At 40.9% G+C, this 19,413-nt stretch overlaps 1 protein-coding gene across 1 annotated transcript in view; it reads left to right on the forward strand.

The window, feature by feature from the left end:
* Positions 1-19,413, forward strand: part of LOC122562948 (synaptonemal complex protein 1) — a 60,576-nt gene that overhangs the window by 14,925 nt on the left and 26,238 nt on the right. Inside the window, exons 4-5 of the mRNA XM_087973812.1 lie at positions 11,034-11,144; positions 17,259-17,351. Of these exons, the coding sequence (XP_087829938.1) occupies positions 11,034-11,144; positions 17,259-17,351 (204 nt within the window). The remainder of the gene's footprint in view (positions 1-11,033; positions 11,145-17,258; positions 17,352-19,413) is intronic.

Genomic DNA, 19,413 nt, shown 5'->3' on the forward strand with positions numbered 1-19,413 from the left:
GCAGTAGACCTTTGGGATTGTCCTCCTGGTGGTAGCGGCGGAGTTAGCTCTCAGGGCGGTAGCTCTCTGGAATCCTTCTCCTGGTGGTACTTGCGGCGATAGGCCTCAGAGCGGTAGCCCTCTGGGATCCCTCTCCTGGTGGTAGCTGAGGAGATAGCTGTCTCATGTCAGATCAGAGCCTACAATTACACTAATTATGGGCTGTTATCTTCATGCCAAATCTGCGCTTGCCATTGTGTTACAGGTGTTTCCTTTTGAGGTCAGTTGGCTTCCTGGTAGTTAAGAGTAGGTGTGAATGTATTTTGATTAAGTGGAATGTCCAGAATCTCTGTGCATGAATACTGACAGAAGTTGAATGTCCTGTTTTCTATATAGGTTCCATAATGTCTGGGTTGAGGTGGCCCAAAGGTAAAAGATAAGCTCGAGTCTAGACTGTTAGGTCTGGTTAAGTGTTCTTTTAGAGTAGAGGTGTGAATTGAATTTTTGGGCTAAACAATTGTTCCTAGCAGCTATCTCTGTGTCTGTGTATTTTCCCAGAGCATGGCCCAACTGCCTTGTCTTTTTTTTTAACTTTTAAATGTTATTTGAAAAGTACAGGATTTTGATCCAGTATGGGGATTTTTGCTCAATCCTACACTTCTGAGGAATGGAGATCACTTAGGACAACTTTTTTTTTATGTCCAGGGTTGCCCTTCAAGCTTATTTAACATTGACATCTTATTGACTCCTTTCACAAAATTTGAAATGCATTATGTTAGAGTAGACTTGTTATGGCAATGGAGGAGGCCATTTGGCCAATCAAGCTAGATACTTTTACTGTGGTGAGATACAAGTGTGTCACTTATCTAAGTTTTAATACCATTTACTTTAGAGTTTGGATTCAAGCTAATGGAACGTTTGTTTCGTCTAGGTATCTAGAGAGGTTTAATGATTAACTGGAAGTATTTCTTTAGCCATGGTGGTTTCTTTAAAAAAAATCAACCTGATAAAGAGAGTTTTTGATAGACAATGGTGTTTTGTTTTCATTGGGAGGGTAAACAGTTGTGCATTAGGTTTTCTTTTGATTAAAGGAAACATCCATAACTTGAAAAACGCTTTTAGCTTCAGTTTTGTAAATTTTCAGGAACTTGAAACTTGATGTTTGACACATTTGCTCCTGAGAAAACAAGATAGTTTAGGACTGTTAAGAAATAGATTAACTCAGTGTAAAAATTTTAGTTTAAAAGTTACAGACCAGAAGTGTTTGGCTCAACACTATGTAAGGCTTATGTGAAGCTGAGAAAATCTCAGCTCAGTTAGATGAAGAATCAAGGACGAGGTTATCAGATTCTCAAACTGAGGACAGAGGCCACAGTTAAATGCAAATCCTATTTGTGATAGAAAAAAGAACTCTGTCTGATACTTGATTATAGGTTGTTCTGTTATAATATGCTGAAATGTAGTGGACGAATTGGGGATGCTGTTTCTACAGCGTAAACTTTTAAAATTTGTGTTGGTTGTAAGGCGATTACAGCCCCAACATGTTAAGCGCAATTTCTAAAGTGCAATTTTTCTATAACATGGTTTGCACAAGAACACAACCATTGAGTTGTAGAGAAACTGACTGTACTATAATGGTTTGCTGTTGTGATTAATGAGATTGTGTGTTACTGTGTGTTTTTAAAATATTTAAACACATTATAAGTAAATAGTTTGGCTTGATTTTAGTTTCTTATGTGCAATAAACTTCTGTTTTATTGTTAAAACCAAATCTGCAGCATTGCAAGCTTATTTTCAATGAATCACCTCCTCATTAAATTCAACATAAAAAATCTATCAATTCAGATTTTAATTTTTGGATCTGACTTGTGTTATGAAGTTGAAAGCGTGTACTGTACATTTAAGAGAGAGTGAAAGCTGGCAAACACTTGTCATGTCACAGTGTGCTGGAAAATTTAAAGATGTAATATTTTGGGCTGTAACCTAGATACCTGATTTGTTTTCACAGCAGTTCAAATTTAACCAATCAGTTTAAATTATGCTCCAAGATATTAAACCAATCAAATTTGAATTTTACTGTTTTGACAGCATTGAACCAATGACATAGAACATAGAACACTACAGCGCAGTACAGGCCCTTCGGCCCCCGATGTTGCGCCGACCTGTCATACAAATCTGAAGCCCATCTAACCTACACTATTCCATGTACGTTCATATGCTTGTCCAATGACAACTTAAATGTTCTTAAAGTTGGCGAATCTACTACTATTGCAGGCAAAGCATTCCATACCCTTACTACTCCCTGAGTAAAGAAACTACCTCTGACATCTGTCTTATATCTATCACCCCTCAATTTAAAGCTATGCCCCTTCGTGCCCGCCATCACCATACTTGGAAAAAGGCTCTCCCTGTCCACCCTATTTAACCCTCTGATTATCTTATATGTCTCTATTAAGTCACCTCTCAACCTTCTCTCTAATGAAAACAGCTTCAAGTCCCTCAGCCTTTCCTTGTAAGACCTTCCCTCCATACCAGGCAACATCCTAGTAATTCTCCTCTGCACCCTTTCCAAAGCTTCCACATCCTCCTCATAATGCGGTGACCAGAACTGTACACAATACTCCAAGTGCGGTGTGGTGAAACGGTTAAAAATTATGTCCCAATACATGTGTGAATCTAACCGGAATGGAGGTGTTGCTTAGTCCCGTGTGAATCTTATTACACACCTCCCCGTGTGAATCTTCTTATCTGTATGTAACCAGAATGGAATGTGTTTTTTAGCCTTGCTCTGCTGTTCACATGAATGTTTATATCTGGAAAAGAGTATATCAGCTGGAAAAGTCTCCAGTTCGGTGAGTCTGCTCCGGGGTTACGTTTAACCGCCGAGCGTGGGTTGTTGGCAACCGCTCTACGAGAACTGACGGCTCCCAGTTCCGGTAACATGTAGAGTGAGTATAAGCCAGACCCGTTGTAAGTATGAGACCTGGTTGTGGCGACGCTGCGGGGAATAAAATGCTCATATTCTAGCAGACTCGCCTCTTGGTCGTTTGTTCTGTGTCAGACTACTCTCCTACGAACCTGACCTTGAGAATTTTTTAAAACATTTGGCGCTGCGAGCAGGGTCAATCGCAATTGAGGAGAGATTTTGATACAGAACAATGTTTTGGAAAAAGACTAAGAAACCAGAAGAACAAACTGTGGAGGTCCCGACCGTCCCGGGATGGCATGGATGTGGGCATGTACGTGGCAGTTTGTTTGAGAAATGGTGGGGGGCGACCGGAGGAACCCCAGGGTCGCTGCTGTCCACCCTTGAGAGGATCCCAGTCCTGCCGAAGAACCCCTTGCCTGGGGTACAGCGGAGGATGTGGGCATGTCCAAAAAGCTGAAGCGGAGTTAACAGAATTGAATGGGATTGAACTGAACTGAACTGAGTGGAACTGAAGTGAATCAAATTGAACGGAACAAAATGGAACTGAGCTAAATTGAATTGAAATGGACGGAACTGAATTGAACACAATTGAATTGAACTGAACAGACCTGAACTGAGCTGAATTGAACTACACTGAATTGACTGAACTGAAATTAACTGAAACGAATTGAACTGAATTAAGCATAATGTAACACATGTATTGGGTCAAGCAGTGGAATGTGGTGTAAAATTATGTCCCAATACATGTGTGAATCATAATGTAACACATGTATTGGGCCAAGCAGTGGAATGTGGTGAAACGGTTAAAAATTATGTCCCAATACATGTGTGAATCTAACCGGAATGGAGGTGTTGCTTAGTCCCGTGTGAATGTTACCAGGATGTTGCCTGGTATGGAAGGAAAATCGTATGAGGAAAGACTGAGGCACTTGGGGCTGTTTTCACTAGAGAAAAGAAGGTTTAGGGGTGACTTGATTGAGGTGTACAAGATGATTAGGGGGTTAGATAGGGTCGACAGTATGAACCTTTTCCCGCGTATTGAGTCGGGTATTACAAGGGGGCATAGCTTTAAATTAAGGGGGGGTAGATATAGGACTGATGTTAGGGGTAGGTTCTTCACTCAGCGAGTCGTTAGTTCATGGAATGCCCTGCCAGTAACAGTGGTGGACTCTCTCTCTTTATGGGCATTTAAGAGGGCATTGGATAGGTATATGGAGGATAGTGGGTTAGTGTAGTTTAGGTGGGCTTGGATCGGCGCAACATCGAGGGCCCAAGGGCCTGTACTGCGCTGTATTCTTCTATGTTCTATGTTCTATGTTCTATGTTCTATGAATCTTATTACACACCTCCCCGTGTGAATCTTCTTATCTGTATGTAACCAGAATGGAATGTGTTTTTTAGCCTTGCTCTGCTGTTCACATGAATGTTTATATCTGGAAAAGAGTATATCAGCTGGAAAAGTCTCCAGTTCGGTGAGTCTGCTCCGGGGTTACGTTTAACCGCCGAGCGTGGGTTGTTGGCAACCGCTCTACGAGAACTGACGGCTCCCAGTTCCGGTAACATGTAGAGTGAGTATAAGCCAGACCCGTTGTAAGTATGAGACCTGGTTGTGGCGACGCTGCGGGGAATAAAATGCTCATATTCTAGCAGACTCGCCTCTTGGTCGTTTGTTCTGTGTCAGACTACTCTCCTACGAACCTGACCTTGAGAATTTTTTAAAACATGCGGCCACACCAGAGTTTCGTACAGGTGTAGCATAACCTCATGGTTCCGGAACTCGATCCCTCTATTAATAAAAGCTAAAACACTGTATGCCTTCTTAACAACTCTGTCAACCTGGGTGGTAACTTTCAAGGATCTGTATACCTGGAACCGAGATCTCTCTGCTCATCTACACTACCAAGAATCTTACCATTAGCCCAGTACTTTGCATTGCGGTTACTCCCACCAAAGCGAATCACCTCACACTTGTCTGCATTAAACTCCATTTGCCACCTCTCAGCCCAGCTCTGCAGCTTATCTATGTCTGTCTGTAACCTACAACATCCTTCGTCACTATCCACAACTCCACCGACCTTCGTGTCGTCTGCAAATTTACTAACCCACCCTTCTACGCTCTCATCCAGGTAGTTTACAAAAATGACGAACAACAGTGGACCCTTGCAGTGCACCACTGGTAACTGGACTCCAGGATGAACATTTCCCATCAACCACCACCCTCTGTCTTCTTTCAGCAAGCCAATTACTGATCCAAACTGCTATATCTCCCACAATCCCATTCTTCCGCATTTTGTACAATAGCCTACTGTGGGGAACCTTATTGAATGCCTTGCTGAAATCCATATACATCACATCAACCGGTTTACTCGCATCTACCTGTTTGGTCACCTTCTCAAAGAACTCAATAAGGTTTGTGAGGCACAACCTACCCTTCACAAAACCGTGCTGACTATCCCTAATCAACTTATTCTTTTCTCAATGATTATAAATCCTATCTCTTATAACCTTTTCCAATACTTTACCGACAACTGAAGTAAGGCTCACTGGTCTATAATTACCTGGGTTGTCTCTACTCCCCTTCTTGAACAGGGGAACCACATTTGCTATCCTCCAGTCTTCTGGCACTATTCCTGTAGACAATGATGATTTAAAGATCAATGCCAAAAGCTCGGCAATCTCCTCCCTGGCTTCCCAGAGGATCCTAAGATAAATCCCATCTGGCCCAGGGGACTTATCTATTTTCAAACTCTGCAGGATTTCTAATACCTCTTCCTTATGAACCTCAATCCCACCTAGTCTAGTAGCCTGTATCTCAGTATTCTCCTCAACAACATTGTCATTATCTAGAGTGAATACTGTCGAAAAATATTCATTAAGTGCTTCCCCATCTCCTCTGACTCCACACAAAACTTCCCTCTACTATCCTTGATTGGCCCTAATCTTACTCTTGTCATTCTTTTATTCCTTAAATACCTATAGAAAGCCTTAGGGTTTACCCTGATCCTATCCGCCAACAACTTCTCATGTCTCCTCCTGGCTCTTCTGAGCTCCCTCTTTTGGTCTTTCCTGGCTACCTTGTAACCCTCAAGCGCCCTAACTGAGCCTTCACATCTCATCCTAACATAAGCCTTCTTCTTCCTCTTGACCAGAGATTTCACTTTCTTTGTAAACCTCGGCGTCCTCCCTGCCTGACAGGTACATACTTATCTTGGACACAGGAGCTTTTTCTTGAATAAGCTCCACATTTCTAATGTGCCCATCCCCTGCAGTTTCCTTCCCCATCCTATGCTTCCTAAATCTTGCCTAATCGCATCGTAATTGCCTTTTCCCCAGCTGTGATTCTTGCCCAGTGGTATACACCTGTCCCTTTCTCTCACTAAAGTAAACATAACAGAACTGTGATCGCTATCACCAAAGTGCTCACCTACTTCCAAGTCTAACACCTGGCCGAGCTCATTACCTAGTACCAAATCTAATGTGGCTTCGCCCTTTGTTGGCCTCCTGGCTCTACATACTGTGTCAGCAAGCCCTCCTGCACACACTGGACAAAAATTGACCCATCCATAGTACTCGTACTATAGTGTTCCCAGTCAATATTTGGAAAGTTGAAGTTCCCCCTGACAACTGCCCTGTCTCTCTCACTCCTATCGAGAATCATCTTTGCTATCCTTTCCTCTACATCTCTGGAACTATTCGGAGGCCTATAGAAAACTCATAATCCGATGTTTTGGGGTATAAAAAGCAGGTATTTTGGACAGTTAGCAAGACAAAGAGCACCTTCTGCCATCAACATTCTGCCCGCAAAACCTTTCTCTAAAGGTACCTTTTTCATATGAAGAATCTGCAGAAGACTGAAGACGACCCAGGGAGATTTACTAACAGAGGAGGATCGACACCGCTGTCTGATTTTGAAAATTGATTTGCTGTAAATTTAATAGGAGCTATCAGTATATTGTGATAGAGTGGGAGGTATATAACAAACGTTTAAGAGAATGGAGGTTTAGAGTTGTAAATAGTTGTTTAATATTCATGGTAGATTTAAAGAATAAAATTGTTATTTTTTTTCTTTAAATAGTGGAATTTAGGTAGTTCTCTGTCATTCATACTTTAACAGATTGTGAGGCGAGGTGAGTTTCTCTGTGTTTGATTTAATTCGCAGAAGGGTTCATTGCCGTTTCAAACACTTGGCCAGTAATAACATCAGCTGAGATCATAACAGTAGACTAACTTAGATGGAATATTTCCCTTGGTCTATCCATGTCGTGCAGCAATTTTATTTCCCTCAAGTGTCCATCCAATTTCCTTTTAAAACCATTGGCATCTCTGTTTCCATCACCTTTGTAAGGAATATTTAGAGTATCTAAATATCTATTTTAAATTTGGTAAGCCAAAGAGATACATCTATACAACGTATTCAGAAACAAGGGTTACACGATAAGCACAGTCTGCTAATTTCTGCACAATGGGCCAAAATAGGAAGACACAACACACCCAGACACTCTAGTCACCCTACCATGCATCAAAAATGTTTCAGAGATGACCACCAGACTATTCCAGCCCTTAGGCATCATGGTAGCCCTCAAATCTACTTCCACTCTAAAACAACAACTGATGAGGATAAAGGACCCCATACCCACAGCCAGCAGAACAAACAATATACAAAATAACAAGCAAAGACTAGAACAAACAGCCCTACCAACCATCAAACCAAAAATCTGGGTCCGCTACGTAGATGACACATTTGTCATCACTAAAAGAAACAAGATAGAAGAGGCATTTAACATCATCAACAACACCCTCACAGGCATAAAGTTCACCAAGGAGGAAGAAAACGACAACAAACTCGCATTCTTGGACATCACGGTCAAAAGGAAGGACAATGGAGAACTACAAACCTGCATGTACAGAAAACCGACAAACACTGTCCAAATACTTAACTGCACCAGCAACCATCCCAACACACACAAATGAGGCTGTATCAGAACACTATTCCAACGAGCCACCACACACTGCAGCACAGACAAACTTCGGAAAACAGAGGAGAACGTATTAAAGAAGAACGGACACTCAAAAAATACAGTCCGCAGATTCCTCAGGAACAAACCATGACAAGCAGACCTAACACAGCCAGAAACCCTAACCACCTTACCAAACATCAAAGAAGTCTCAGAAATGACAGCCAGACTACTAAGACCCCTCGGAATCCTAGTAGCGCACAAACCCACCAACATTCTCAAACAAAAGCTAACAAAATTAAAAGACTCAGTACAACCCATGGACAAAACCAACATCATCTATAAAGTTCCATGCAAGGACTGCCACAAACACTACGTAGGACAAACAGAGGGACGTTAGCCACCAGGATACATGAACACCAGCTAGCCACAAAAAGACACGACCCTGTCTCCCTCGTAGCCCTACACACGGATGAAAAAAACTCACCATTTTGACTGGGACAACCCATCTATCCTGGGACAGGCTAAGCAAAGACATGCCAGAGAATTCCTAGAGGCCTGGCTCTCCAACCACAACGCCATAAACAAACACAAAGATCTAGATACCATCTATCAACCCCTCAGAAAACGAACAGGAAATGACATCAACACAAACCCCAGGAAACCCATCCAGGACAAACATATAAATAGAAAGGAGACAACAGCTTCACTTCACTTGGAGGTCGCCACTGATGATGTTATCTAGCCAGGTAATGAAACGTCTGGATATCAAACCTGCAGCTCAGCGAGCAAACCTATACCCTAAACAAAATAAGATGTAAGGTCTGCAACAGAAATAATATTGGGCAAACCAGCAGACAACTAGTCACCAGGATGCTTGAGCACAAACTAACCATCAAAAGACATGACCAACTATCACTAATATTCACTAATAACACACAGACGAAGAAGGACACCAATTCAACTGGGATAATGCATCCTGGAACAGGCCAAACAAAGACACACGCGGGAATTCCTAGAAGCCTGACATTCAAACACATAGATTTGGAACCCATTTACTAACCCCTCATAAACAGAACTGGAAATGATATCACCCACCAGACCAAACCAAGACACATAAATAACTAGCAGGACAGAACATCAATGCTTCACTGGAGGCTCACTAATTATGTTATCTACCATAGTGACATCTGAGAACAAACCCATCAGCTCAGTGAGCAAACTGACAGCCTATTCTACAATGTGAGCTCCAACCTTCTCCAAAATCTCAAATATGTGTGTATCTGAAGCATGAGCATAACCTTTATGTTCAATTTCCCTCGAAATAAACAATAACATTCTATTGACTTTCCTAATTACCATCTCTTGTGATCCATGCACTGGCACAGATCCCTCCACATTTCAGACTTCTGCAATCTCTCACCATGTCAAAAGCTCACTACATTTTTTTATTTTTCCTGCTAAAGTGAATTATTATCTACTCCCCTCTATCATTGCTTCACTTGAGGATTACAATTTGCTATAATTTCAATTAGAGTTGGGAAAACTGCTTCAGTCAGCTGAAAATGAAGGTGGCATACTATATATTAAAATTGCTGAATTCCATAGCTGTCATTTCGGACAATATGAGAAATATGGCTGATCGTGATCCAACTCACACTTTAAACTGACATCAGGTTTGACTTTTTGAATGCCAGCCTCAATGTCAAATTTCCCTGAACGTGATACTTTTCAGTAAGAAAAGTTCATGAAGTCTGGTAATATCATGAATGCTGGAGCTCATGCAGGAAATGCTGTGGGTTTCAATCTGCCTTCATTGCTGAAGCTAGCTGATTCAAAGGCAAACAAACCGGGAATGAACTTGCTGCACTTTGTTGTTCTGGTTTGTATTCAGGCATTACTTGTCGTGTCCGCAACAGTGATCTAGTTGGTTTGCGTGAGGTGGATGAAGAGATTCCCATTTTCCTGGGAATCCGCTCAGAACTGGGCAGCAATTTCCCATCATAAATTGTTGAAAATCTATCTCTGCAAAAGGGCCAGAGTTGAAGAATATGAGAGGCTCAATAGGCTGGGGCTGTCTTCCCTGGAGTGTCGAAGGCTGAGGGGTGACCTTATAGAGGTTTATAAAATCATGAGGGGCATGGATAGGATAAATAGACAAAGTCTTTACCCTGGTACGGGAGTCCAGAACTATGGGGCATAGGTTTAGGGTGAGAGGGGAAAGATATAAAAGAGACCTATAGGGCAACTTTTTCTTGCAGAGGGTGGTGCATGTGTGGACTGAGCTGCCAGGGGAAGTGATGAGGCTGGTACAATTACAACATTTAAAAGGCACCTGAATGGGTATATCAACAGGAAGGGTTGAGAGGGATATGGGCCAAGTGCTGGCAAATGGGACTAGATTAGTTTGGGATATCTGATTGGCATAAATGAGTTGGACTGAAGGATCTGTTTCCTTGCTGTACATCTCTATGACTCTATGTGTAAACATTTAAAATTGTCAGTTTTGGGATTGAGAATTTCTTGACGGGTAAGCTTTAAAAGATGTAATCAACTTCAAATGTCACATTTATTTGCTGCATGCTCTTAATTAAGTGATTGTTCATCAGGCTTTGTCCTTAAACAGCAAGTAATTATTCAGTTGACCGATATTTTGTAAGTGTTGGCCTGACTCATGATTTCCAAGACAACCATAAACATTCATTCTTTTATCATTTTAACTAGCATGAGATATAAACAGTGTTCTAATTCATATTCTGTACCATTTTAGCAGTGGTAGAAGTCAACAAAGCACATTTTAATCAATTATTTTGTGGAATGTAGTTAGTAATTAATGTTATAAAGGTGAATGTGACAGCCATTCTAAGCTAACAAAAACCCAGTAAAGGCAATGAAATGTTTAATAGTTTGGCCTGTTTGCATTATTTATCTTGAGGACAAAATACCAAGATACCATTGTGCTATTTTTCAAGTAGATGTCACCGTGTTTTAATGCTTCAGGAAGAATAACTTGCCTCTGATGTGTAGCATTCCCTATGCACTGCTACCATTAAATACTCAAGGTGTGCCTGAAATCTGTGACCTGACACCTGCCCCCCCCCCCCCCCCCCATAAAGTAATGCATTATAAAGAAATCTAAAAAACATTTTGGTTTTCTATTTAATTTTAAGGTAAAAACATTGAAGTTGACAGCAGAAGCAGCAGTTCTGACTCAGAAAGAAGCTGAGATGATGTGCCAGAACAAGATTGCTGAAATGGTAACATTGATGGAAAAGCACAAGGTATAATGCATTTTGAGATGTTTGTTTTTTGTTCCTAGGTCTTTATTAAACTTTTTACTGCACATTGTTTAGATTGTTCTCATTCTCATGTATAAATTTTATTTTCACATACCATTTGGAATGTGTGCAAGGTTATTTTGACTGTTATAAACTTGTTGGGAGATCAGTGGAGCTATTTGTTTGCTGTTGTTATTTAATGACTTTATTAGTGTTGTAAAATGAGAGTATCTTGATGAATCATAGAATCATTCAGTACAGAAGAGGCCTTTCAGCTTTACATCTGTACAATCCAACATATACACTAGTCCTATTTTCCCATACTAGACCCATAACCTTGAATGCTATGCACGTCAAGTGATCATCGAGGTACTTTTTAAAGGTTGTAATGTTTCTGGCCTCAACTTCATTCCCAGACAGTGCATTCCAGACCTCCGCCACCTGAGTGAAAATGTTTTTCATCAAATCCTCTCCAAACCTCCTACCTTTTGCTTTAAAATAATACCCCATGTTAATGATTCTTCAACTAAGGGTAATCATTTTTTCAATGGCTCACAAGTGTTAACTCACACAATTATATGCTTTTAACCTCATTAAGTGTGCAAGCAAGATGATGCGCAAACTTTTGGCAAATCATGTGGGCAAGTGGGAAGGAGGTTCTCGCCGAAGATTCTGGCATCACATTTAAAGGCCACCACTTTCACTTGTTGAAAGCCAAGAGCATCACTGGAATCATTCCAAATTGCCTTGAAGATTTCACAAAATGAGCAGAAGTTCGCCTTGTTGTTCAGCAAAATCTGCATTGAGGTTTTGTGGGATGCCATTTGCAAAAGAAAGGAGGTGTTGTTCCCAGCAGGTTGAACCATGAAGCCCTCTCATCAAACATGCCCATCCTGGGCCTAAATATCAACGAAGATTAGTACAAATTGACCTCATCTATGATCCGGCCACATTTGGAATATTGCATACAGTTCTGGTCACCACATTACCAACAGGATGTGGATGCTTTGGAGAGGGGTGCAGAGGAGATTCACCAGGATGTTTGCCTGATATACACGATGCTAGCTATGAAGAGACTTTGAGTAGATTAGGATCATTTTTATTAGAAAGACAGAGGTTGAGGGGGGATTGAGGCCTACAAAATCATGAGAGATATAGACAGGGTGTATAGCAAGAAGCTTTTTCCTAGAGTGGGGGACTCAATTACTAGGGGTCACAAGTTCAAGGTGAGAGGGGAAAAAATTAAGGGAAATATGCATGGAAAGCTATTTACGCAGAGGGTGGTGGGTACCTGGAATACATTGCCAGCAGAGGTGGTAGAGATGAGCACGACAAAACATCATTTAAGATGTATCTGGACGGATATATGAATGGGCATGAAGCAGAGGGATACAGATCCTTGGAAAATAGGCAACAGGTTTAGATAGAGGATCTGGATCAGTGCAGGATTGGAGGGCTGAAGGGCCTGTTCCTGGTCTGTAGTTTACTTAGTATCCCAGATACAGTACAGTACAGTGGTTAGCACTGCTGCCTCACAGCGCCAGAGACCCGGGTTCAATTCCCGCCTCAGGCGACTGACTGTGTGGAGTTTACACATTCTGCCCGTGTCTGCATGGGTTTCCTCCAGGTCCTTCGATTTCCTCCCACAGTTCAAAAAATGTGCAGGTTAGGTGAATTGGCCGTGCTAAATTGCCCGTAGTGTTAGTAGAAGGGGTAAATGTAGGGGAACGGGTCTGGGTGGGTTGTGCTTCAGCAGGTCGGTGTGGACTTGTTGGGCCGAAGGGCCTGTTTCCACACTGTAAGTAATCTAATCTAATCTAATCTAATCTAAATGATTTGCTGTGCTCTGCCACTGGGTGGCAACATCTTCTCTCTGCTAGCTCACAGTCATAGGGTTATCAGTCTTTCCCTGTATCTTATTGCAGGAAAGGTTTGCCCATAAACATTCTGAGAGGAATGCTTGGAGAGGCACTATTCACTAGAATTTAAAAGGATGAATGCAAATCTCATAGAAATCTGTTAAATTCTAACAGAACTAGACAGTATTAACACCGGAAGTATGTTTCCAATGACTAAGGAGCCCAGAACCAGGGGTCACATTCTAGGATATGGAGTCAGCCCAAAGGTGATAAATTACTTCAACCCAAAGAGTGATGAGTTTGTGCAGTGAATGTAGGAATAGGATATTGATTTGGATGACCAGCCACGATCATTATAAAATGAGTCAAAAAGTGTGGTGCTGGAAAAGCATAGCCGGTCAGGCAGCATCTGAAGAGCAGGAGGGTTGATATTTCGAGCATAAGCTCTTCATCAGAAATGTCTTCTGCTTCTTGGATGCTGCCCGACCTAGCTGTGCTTTTCCAGCACCACACTTTTTGACTCTGATCTCAAGCATTTGCAGTCCTCACTTTCTCCTCAACATTGAATGGTAGAGTAGGCTCAAATGGCCAATTGACCTACTTATGCTCCAATTTTCTGTGCTTCTACGAAGGGTCGCTAGAGCAGGCAGTTGAGAATAATTAACTACTAATGTGGTGAAAGGGAGGCAGGAACATTCCAGAAATCCAGTATGGAACTTTGCAGTCTATGCTTTTCTGATGTGCCGGAAGGAAACATGTTAGCATATATGAGACATTGGGCATTTTCACAATCCCACCTGCCTGGATCTGTGCAGCCCCAACAACGCTCAAGAAGCTTGACACCATCCAGGAGAAAGCAACCTGCTTGATTGGCACTGCGTCCACAAACATCCACTCCTTCCACCAATGACGCTCAGTAACAGCAGTGTATAATATCTACAAGATGCACTAAACAAATTCATCAAAGGTCCTCAGACAGCATCTTCCAAACCCTCGACCACTTCCATCTTCAAGGACAAGGGCAGCAGATACATGTGAGCATCATCACCTTCAAGTTCCCCTCCAAGCTACACACTACCCTAACTTGGAAATAAATCCAAGTTAATGTCACTGTGACCGAAGTTTGGTATTCTGTCCCTAACGACATTGTGGATTACCCAAAGCTGGTGGACTGCAGCGGTTCAAGAAGGTAGCTCACCACCTTCTTCTCAAGGGCAACTGGGGTCGGGCAATAAATGCTGGCCAGCCAACGACGTCCACATCCCACAGAATGAATATTTAAAAAACCAGAAGCAGAAGTCCTTATGACCATGAACTTTTGAGGTTAGATTAAAAGGAGAGATAAAACAAAACAATTTAGATAGTTTGAAGGAATTTTTAGTTTAGTCTGAATTACCAGATATGGGATACAGTTAACTTTCTCGCACAGATTTATTTGAACTAAAAGGAATTCCTTGTAGGAAGAAGTTACAAAGCTGAAGTGAGGCTAGTTGCTCAGGAGTTTGAAGAGTAACTGGATGTTACAGATGTTACAGGTGACTTGTCACAACAGAAAATACTATATTTTTGATTTAAGATCTTTTTAAGTCATTGCGACATATTCATAAGCAAGTAGATCAATCTAAATTAAAGTCAAATTTCTGCATTTCAAAGTGTTTCCTGATACCAGCAAGAATGCAAACAACGTACAGGAGGGCATTCGTTTCCAAGGATGCCTCCATTGGGTTACATTTGTGACTTAAATGATGATTAAAATATATGCTATTTCTTTTGGTAAGATCTGTTTTGTTGGAATTGTTTAATGAAAAGCAATCTATGCAGTATTTACTGCTATCAAAATGTGACAGATGTCAGGTATCTTAATGATGCTTGTTATTGATTTCTTATAGAATCATACTAGAATTTGATAACTTGTTTTCAATAAGATTAAAGACCAAATTAAGACCAGCTGTTAGCCTTCTGAGGCATTTATACATACTGCTTAAATATTAAGCAGGGAAGATCTTGAATAGTTTTGAATCAGTAATCTAATGGTACAGAAATTGCTAGAGAGAGTTTTACTTCTATATCAGTTCATCATACAGGTTGTCACAGAAAGATATATCGAAAGAAGAGACACAGCAGTTACAAAGCTTGATTGGTCAGTTTGTTTGGTTATGCACTTTGACTGAATGCTGGGTTTGATTTATAAGAATTAAGTACTATAATTGAACATCTTAAAGCCAAGGATGTTCTGGTGATAAATGAAACATTAAAACCATTGAGAAGTGTGTTTCCATCCTTGGGCGAGCCAAATATCATGACATTAATTATTTCAATGGCGCTTCATATACTAGTCTTACTGATTGATATTCAAGTAATTAGTTCCATAACATGATGTCAATGTGCTGGTGTTGGACTAGGGCAGACTAAGTTAAAAATCACAACAAACCTTAAGTTATCCGGGAATGAGACTTGAAAGAAGTTCTGGGATTTACGTATTAATAAATCGAAACCCATAACCCATTTTAATTGATTAAAGACTTAACAGCAATCTAGGTTTGTTCAATACATTGCATCGGTTGTTTGACACTTTGATCTTCTATTATAAATTCTGTGTCCTATGATCCTGCCCCACTAGCTACCTGATGAAGGAGCAGTGCTCCAAAAGCTTATACTTCCAAATAAACCTGTTAGACTATAACCTGGTGTTATGTGATTTTTAACTAGATCCATAATATCTTTAGTAGGTGAAATTGGAAAAATGTTAGTTAGGCAACTGTTTTTGGAGAAATTCTATACAGGGCTGTACTGAAGGTATTTTTCACATTAAATGTTAAGTGGGTAATCACTCCTTGTGCACTCTTCAAAACATATGGGTACATAAATATTAAAGATTAACTTTTCTATTTTGAAATAAATGTTGAAATGAAAGAAAATCTTGACAATCACATGGGTTAATTTAAGTAATCAATTACCAGATTGTTTTGCAATTAAGGTGCTAGCAATGAGAAATTGTTGGGAGTAGTACAAACTTATCATCTTATAATGTATGTGCATTGTGCAGAATGTAGAAAATATCTTTAAATGTTTATTCATATTAACTGCTGGTTTTATTAAAATGTAAAGAAAGGAATCTTTAATGTATAAAGCGAGGTTAAGTTCACACAGGTGGAGGGCAGTGATTGGCTGATTACATAAGCAGATATAAAGGTGTCCCTTTGAAGAGCTACCTATCATTAATTTAGATGATTTGTCTATTAGTTGTTTATAGATTCTAAAAAGAATGTGAAGGGACACTTACCATTACAGGGACTGGATTTAATGGTGTGGGCCTCACCTGTCAAGTGTCAGTGAGAGCCCTCTGTCACTTCTTTCAGGATACACCCAGCACAGAATCCCTCTCCTCCCTCCCCTGTCTCCCTGATGCCAGGCTCCTCATGCATACTGAGAGCTTTTAAGTTCAAATTAATTCCTTCCTTCAGGGCTTCAATTGGCAATGATGTAGGCCTGATAACAAACCTTTTCTGCCATGGACTTGAAGGTGGAGATGATAAGACTGTGGAGTTTCCAACTGCCACCCTCCCATGTAATTAAATGCATCCCACCACCACCAAACTCAGTTTCATGAGAGCATTGTTCCACTCAAGGTACATGTCAAGCTGGAAGTTATAACCCCACAATGATTCACTTTGTGAATTAATTTATATCAAGGAAAATTTTGTTTCTTCCTTAACTGACTCCCTATTGAGAATATAAAACTTCACAGGCACCCATAAATGTCCTTCGCTCTTATAAGAAAAAAGATTATTGGGGCTTAATTTCCACAGGCATTTTTTCTAGGAAAATGTCCAGTGAAATAGTTGGAAATAAACTGAATCTAAACATGTCTTAACCTGGTCTAATCTAGGATTTCTAGATAGATCAGTAATGTGGGCAGTGTGGCTTCCCACCTTGGCATGGATGCCCACTGGTCCTGTGCAAATTAGGTGTTTGTCATGAGAGTTGTGTATTTCAAAGAAGTCAGCACTGAAATCCGTCAAATGGCACAATCTCAGCACAGCTACTCAGAATCACAACTTGCGTGTTTTTGAACCCAATTTCACTGAAATAACCCTGATAATATATTTTGTGTAACCCTGCACAAGGCATCATATATTTTTACTCATGGTGAGTAACAGTGTACACTATTTTAACACTCATAATATGCATTCAGAAACCATACCCTATGAAAGAAAAGCTCATTTAAGTTATTTTGGTATTCTTACTATTTACACAGCACCAGTATGATAAAATGGTCGATGAAAAAGATGCTGAATTGAAATGCTGGAAGGAAAAAGAACTAAATGTCAACTTATGTAAAAAGCCTTTGGTAAGATGCTAAATTGTCTGACTTAATGGGTGTTAATGTCTTCTATGTAATAGAGTACAATTTTGCACTGTAAACTTCTGATCTGTGCATGCGATGTGAATGCCACTGGCTTTACCAATCTTTAGTTACTATCTTTAATTGTCCAGAGGACAATACTTGGCCAACTGAACTGCTGTGTGTCTGGAGTAACATATAGGTCAGGGAGAAATTGAGGACTGCAGATGCTGGAGATCAGAGCTGAAAATGTGTTGCTGGAAAAGCGCAGCAGGTCAGGCAGCATCCAAGGAGCAGGAGAATTGACGTTTCGGGCATGAGCCCTTCTTCAGGAATGAGGAAAGTGTGTCCAGCAGGCTAAGATAAAAGGTAGGGAGGAGGGACTTGAGGGAGGGGCGTTGGAAATGCGATAGGTGGAAGGAGGTCAAGGTGAGGGTGATAGGCCGGAGTGGGGGTGGGGGCGGAGAGGTCAGGAAGAAGATTGCAGGTTAGGAAGGCGGTGCTGAGTTCGAGGGATTTGACTGAGACAAGGTGGGGGGAGGGGAAATGAGGAAACTGGAGAAATCTGAGTTCATCCCTTGTGGTTGGAGGGTTCCTAGGCGGAAGATGAAGCGTTCTTCCTCCAACCGTCGTGTTGCTATGGTCTGACGATGGAGGAGTCCAAGGACATATAAAGATGATAGATTTCTTTCCCTAATGGGCATGAACAAAACAGATCAATTTGTTACAGCAATTGACAGTGGTTGCATGGTCCCCATTAGGCTAGCTTTTTATTCCAGATGTTTTTATTGAATTCAAATTTCACTGCCAGCAATGATGGTATTTGAACCCTTGTCTCCAGAACATTATGCTGGGGTCTTCATAAATGCATAGAACTATTCAACACAGGAACAGGCACTTCAGCCCACCATGTCTGTGCCAACCATGATGCCATTCTAAACTAATCCCAATGGCCTGCATATAGTCTGTATTCCTCTATTCTGTGTATCTGTTTAAATACGTCTTAAAATTTGCTATTGTTTCTGCTTCTACCACCTCCCCAATAGCATGTAAAAGCTTTCCTCGCACAATTCCTTTAAACATACCATCCTCACCTTAAAGCCTATGCCCCCCTAGTATTTGACAATTCAGTCCTGGGCAAGAGACTCAGTCTATCCATCCAATCCATGCCTCTCATAATTTTATATACTTCTATAAGGTCACTGCCTCAGCCTCTGACAATCTAGCAAAAACAATCCAAGCTTATCCAACCTCTCCTTACAACTAATATGTTCCAATCCAGGCCACATCCTGGTAAAACTCTTCTGCATCCTCTCTAAAACCTCCACATCCTTCCTGTTGTGTGGTAACCTGAACTGTGCACAGTCCTCCAAAGGTGGCCTGACCAAAGTTCTATACATTGCAGTATGACTTGCCGACTTTTATATTCAATTCCCCATCTGATGAAGATAAGCATGCCATATGCCTTCTTTACCACCTTATCTACTTGTGGAGGCATTTTCAGGGAATTATAGACTTGGACTCCAAGATTCCTCTATCTATCAATGGTCCTAAAGGTCTAGATATTTACAGTACACTTTCCTAATGCATTTTACCTTCCAAAATACCTCACCTCACACTTGTCCAGATTAAATTCTATGGTCAATACCAATGTAAAATACTCATTAAAGTTCTCACCCACTTCCTCTGGCTCCACACAAAATCCCCCCTTTGTACTTACATGGACATATCCTTTCCCTAGTAGCACTCTTGTTCCTAATATACATATAAAATGCATTGGGATTCTCCTTAATCCAACTTGCCAAGGACATTTTGTGACCCCTTCTAGCCCTCCTAATTTTTAAGTTCATTTCTGCTTCCTTTAAACTTCTCTTGTTTTATTTCTGTTTCCTCAACCTAACATATGCTTTCTTTTTTTTTCTTTTTAACTAAACTTAGATCATCTCTCATCATCCAAGGTTCCTAAACCTTGCCATCCTTATCTTTCATCCACACAGGAACACGCTGACTCTGCACTGTGTTATGACACGGGTTAACTCCTCTGCTTAATTTAAACCAGCAGCACAGT

Source organism: Chiloscyllium plagiosum, unplaced genomic scaffold, assembly GCF_037043375.1.
Source record: "Chiloscyllium plagiosum isolate Xiang-an unplaced genomic scaffold, Cpla_swu_hap1 HiC_scaffold_26, whole genome shotgun sequence".
NCBI classification, from domain to species: Eukaryota; Metazoa; Chordata; class Chondrichthyes; order Orectolobiformes; family Hemiscylliidae; genus Chiloscyllium; species Chiloscyllium plagiosum.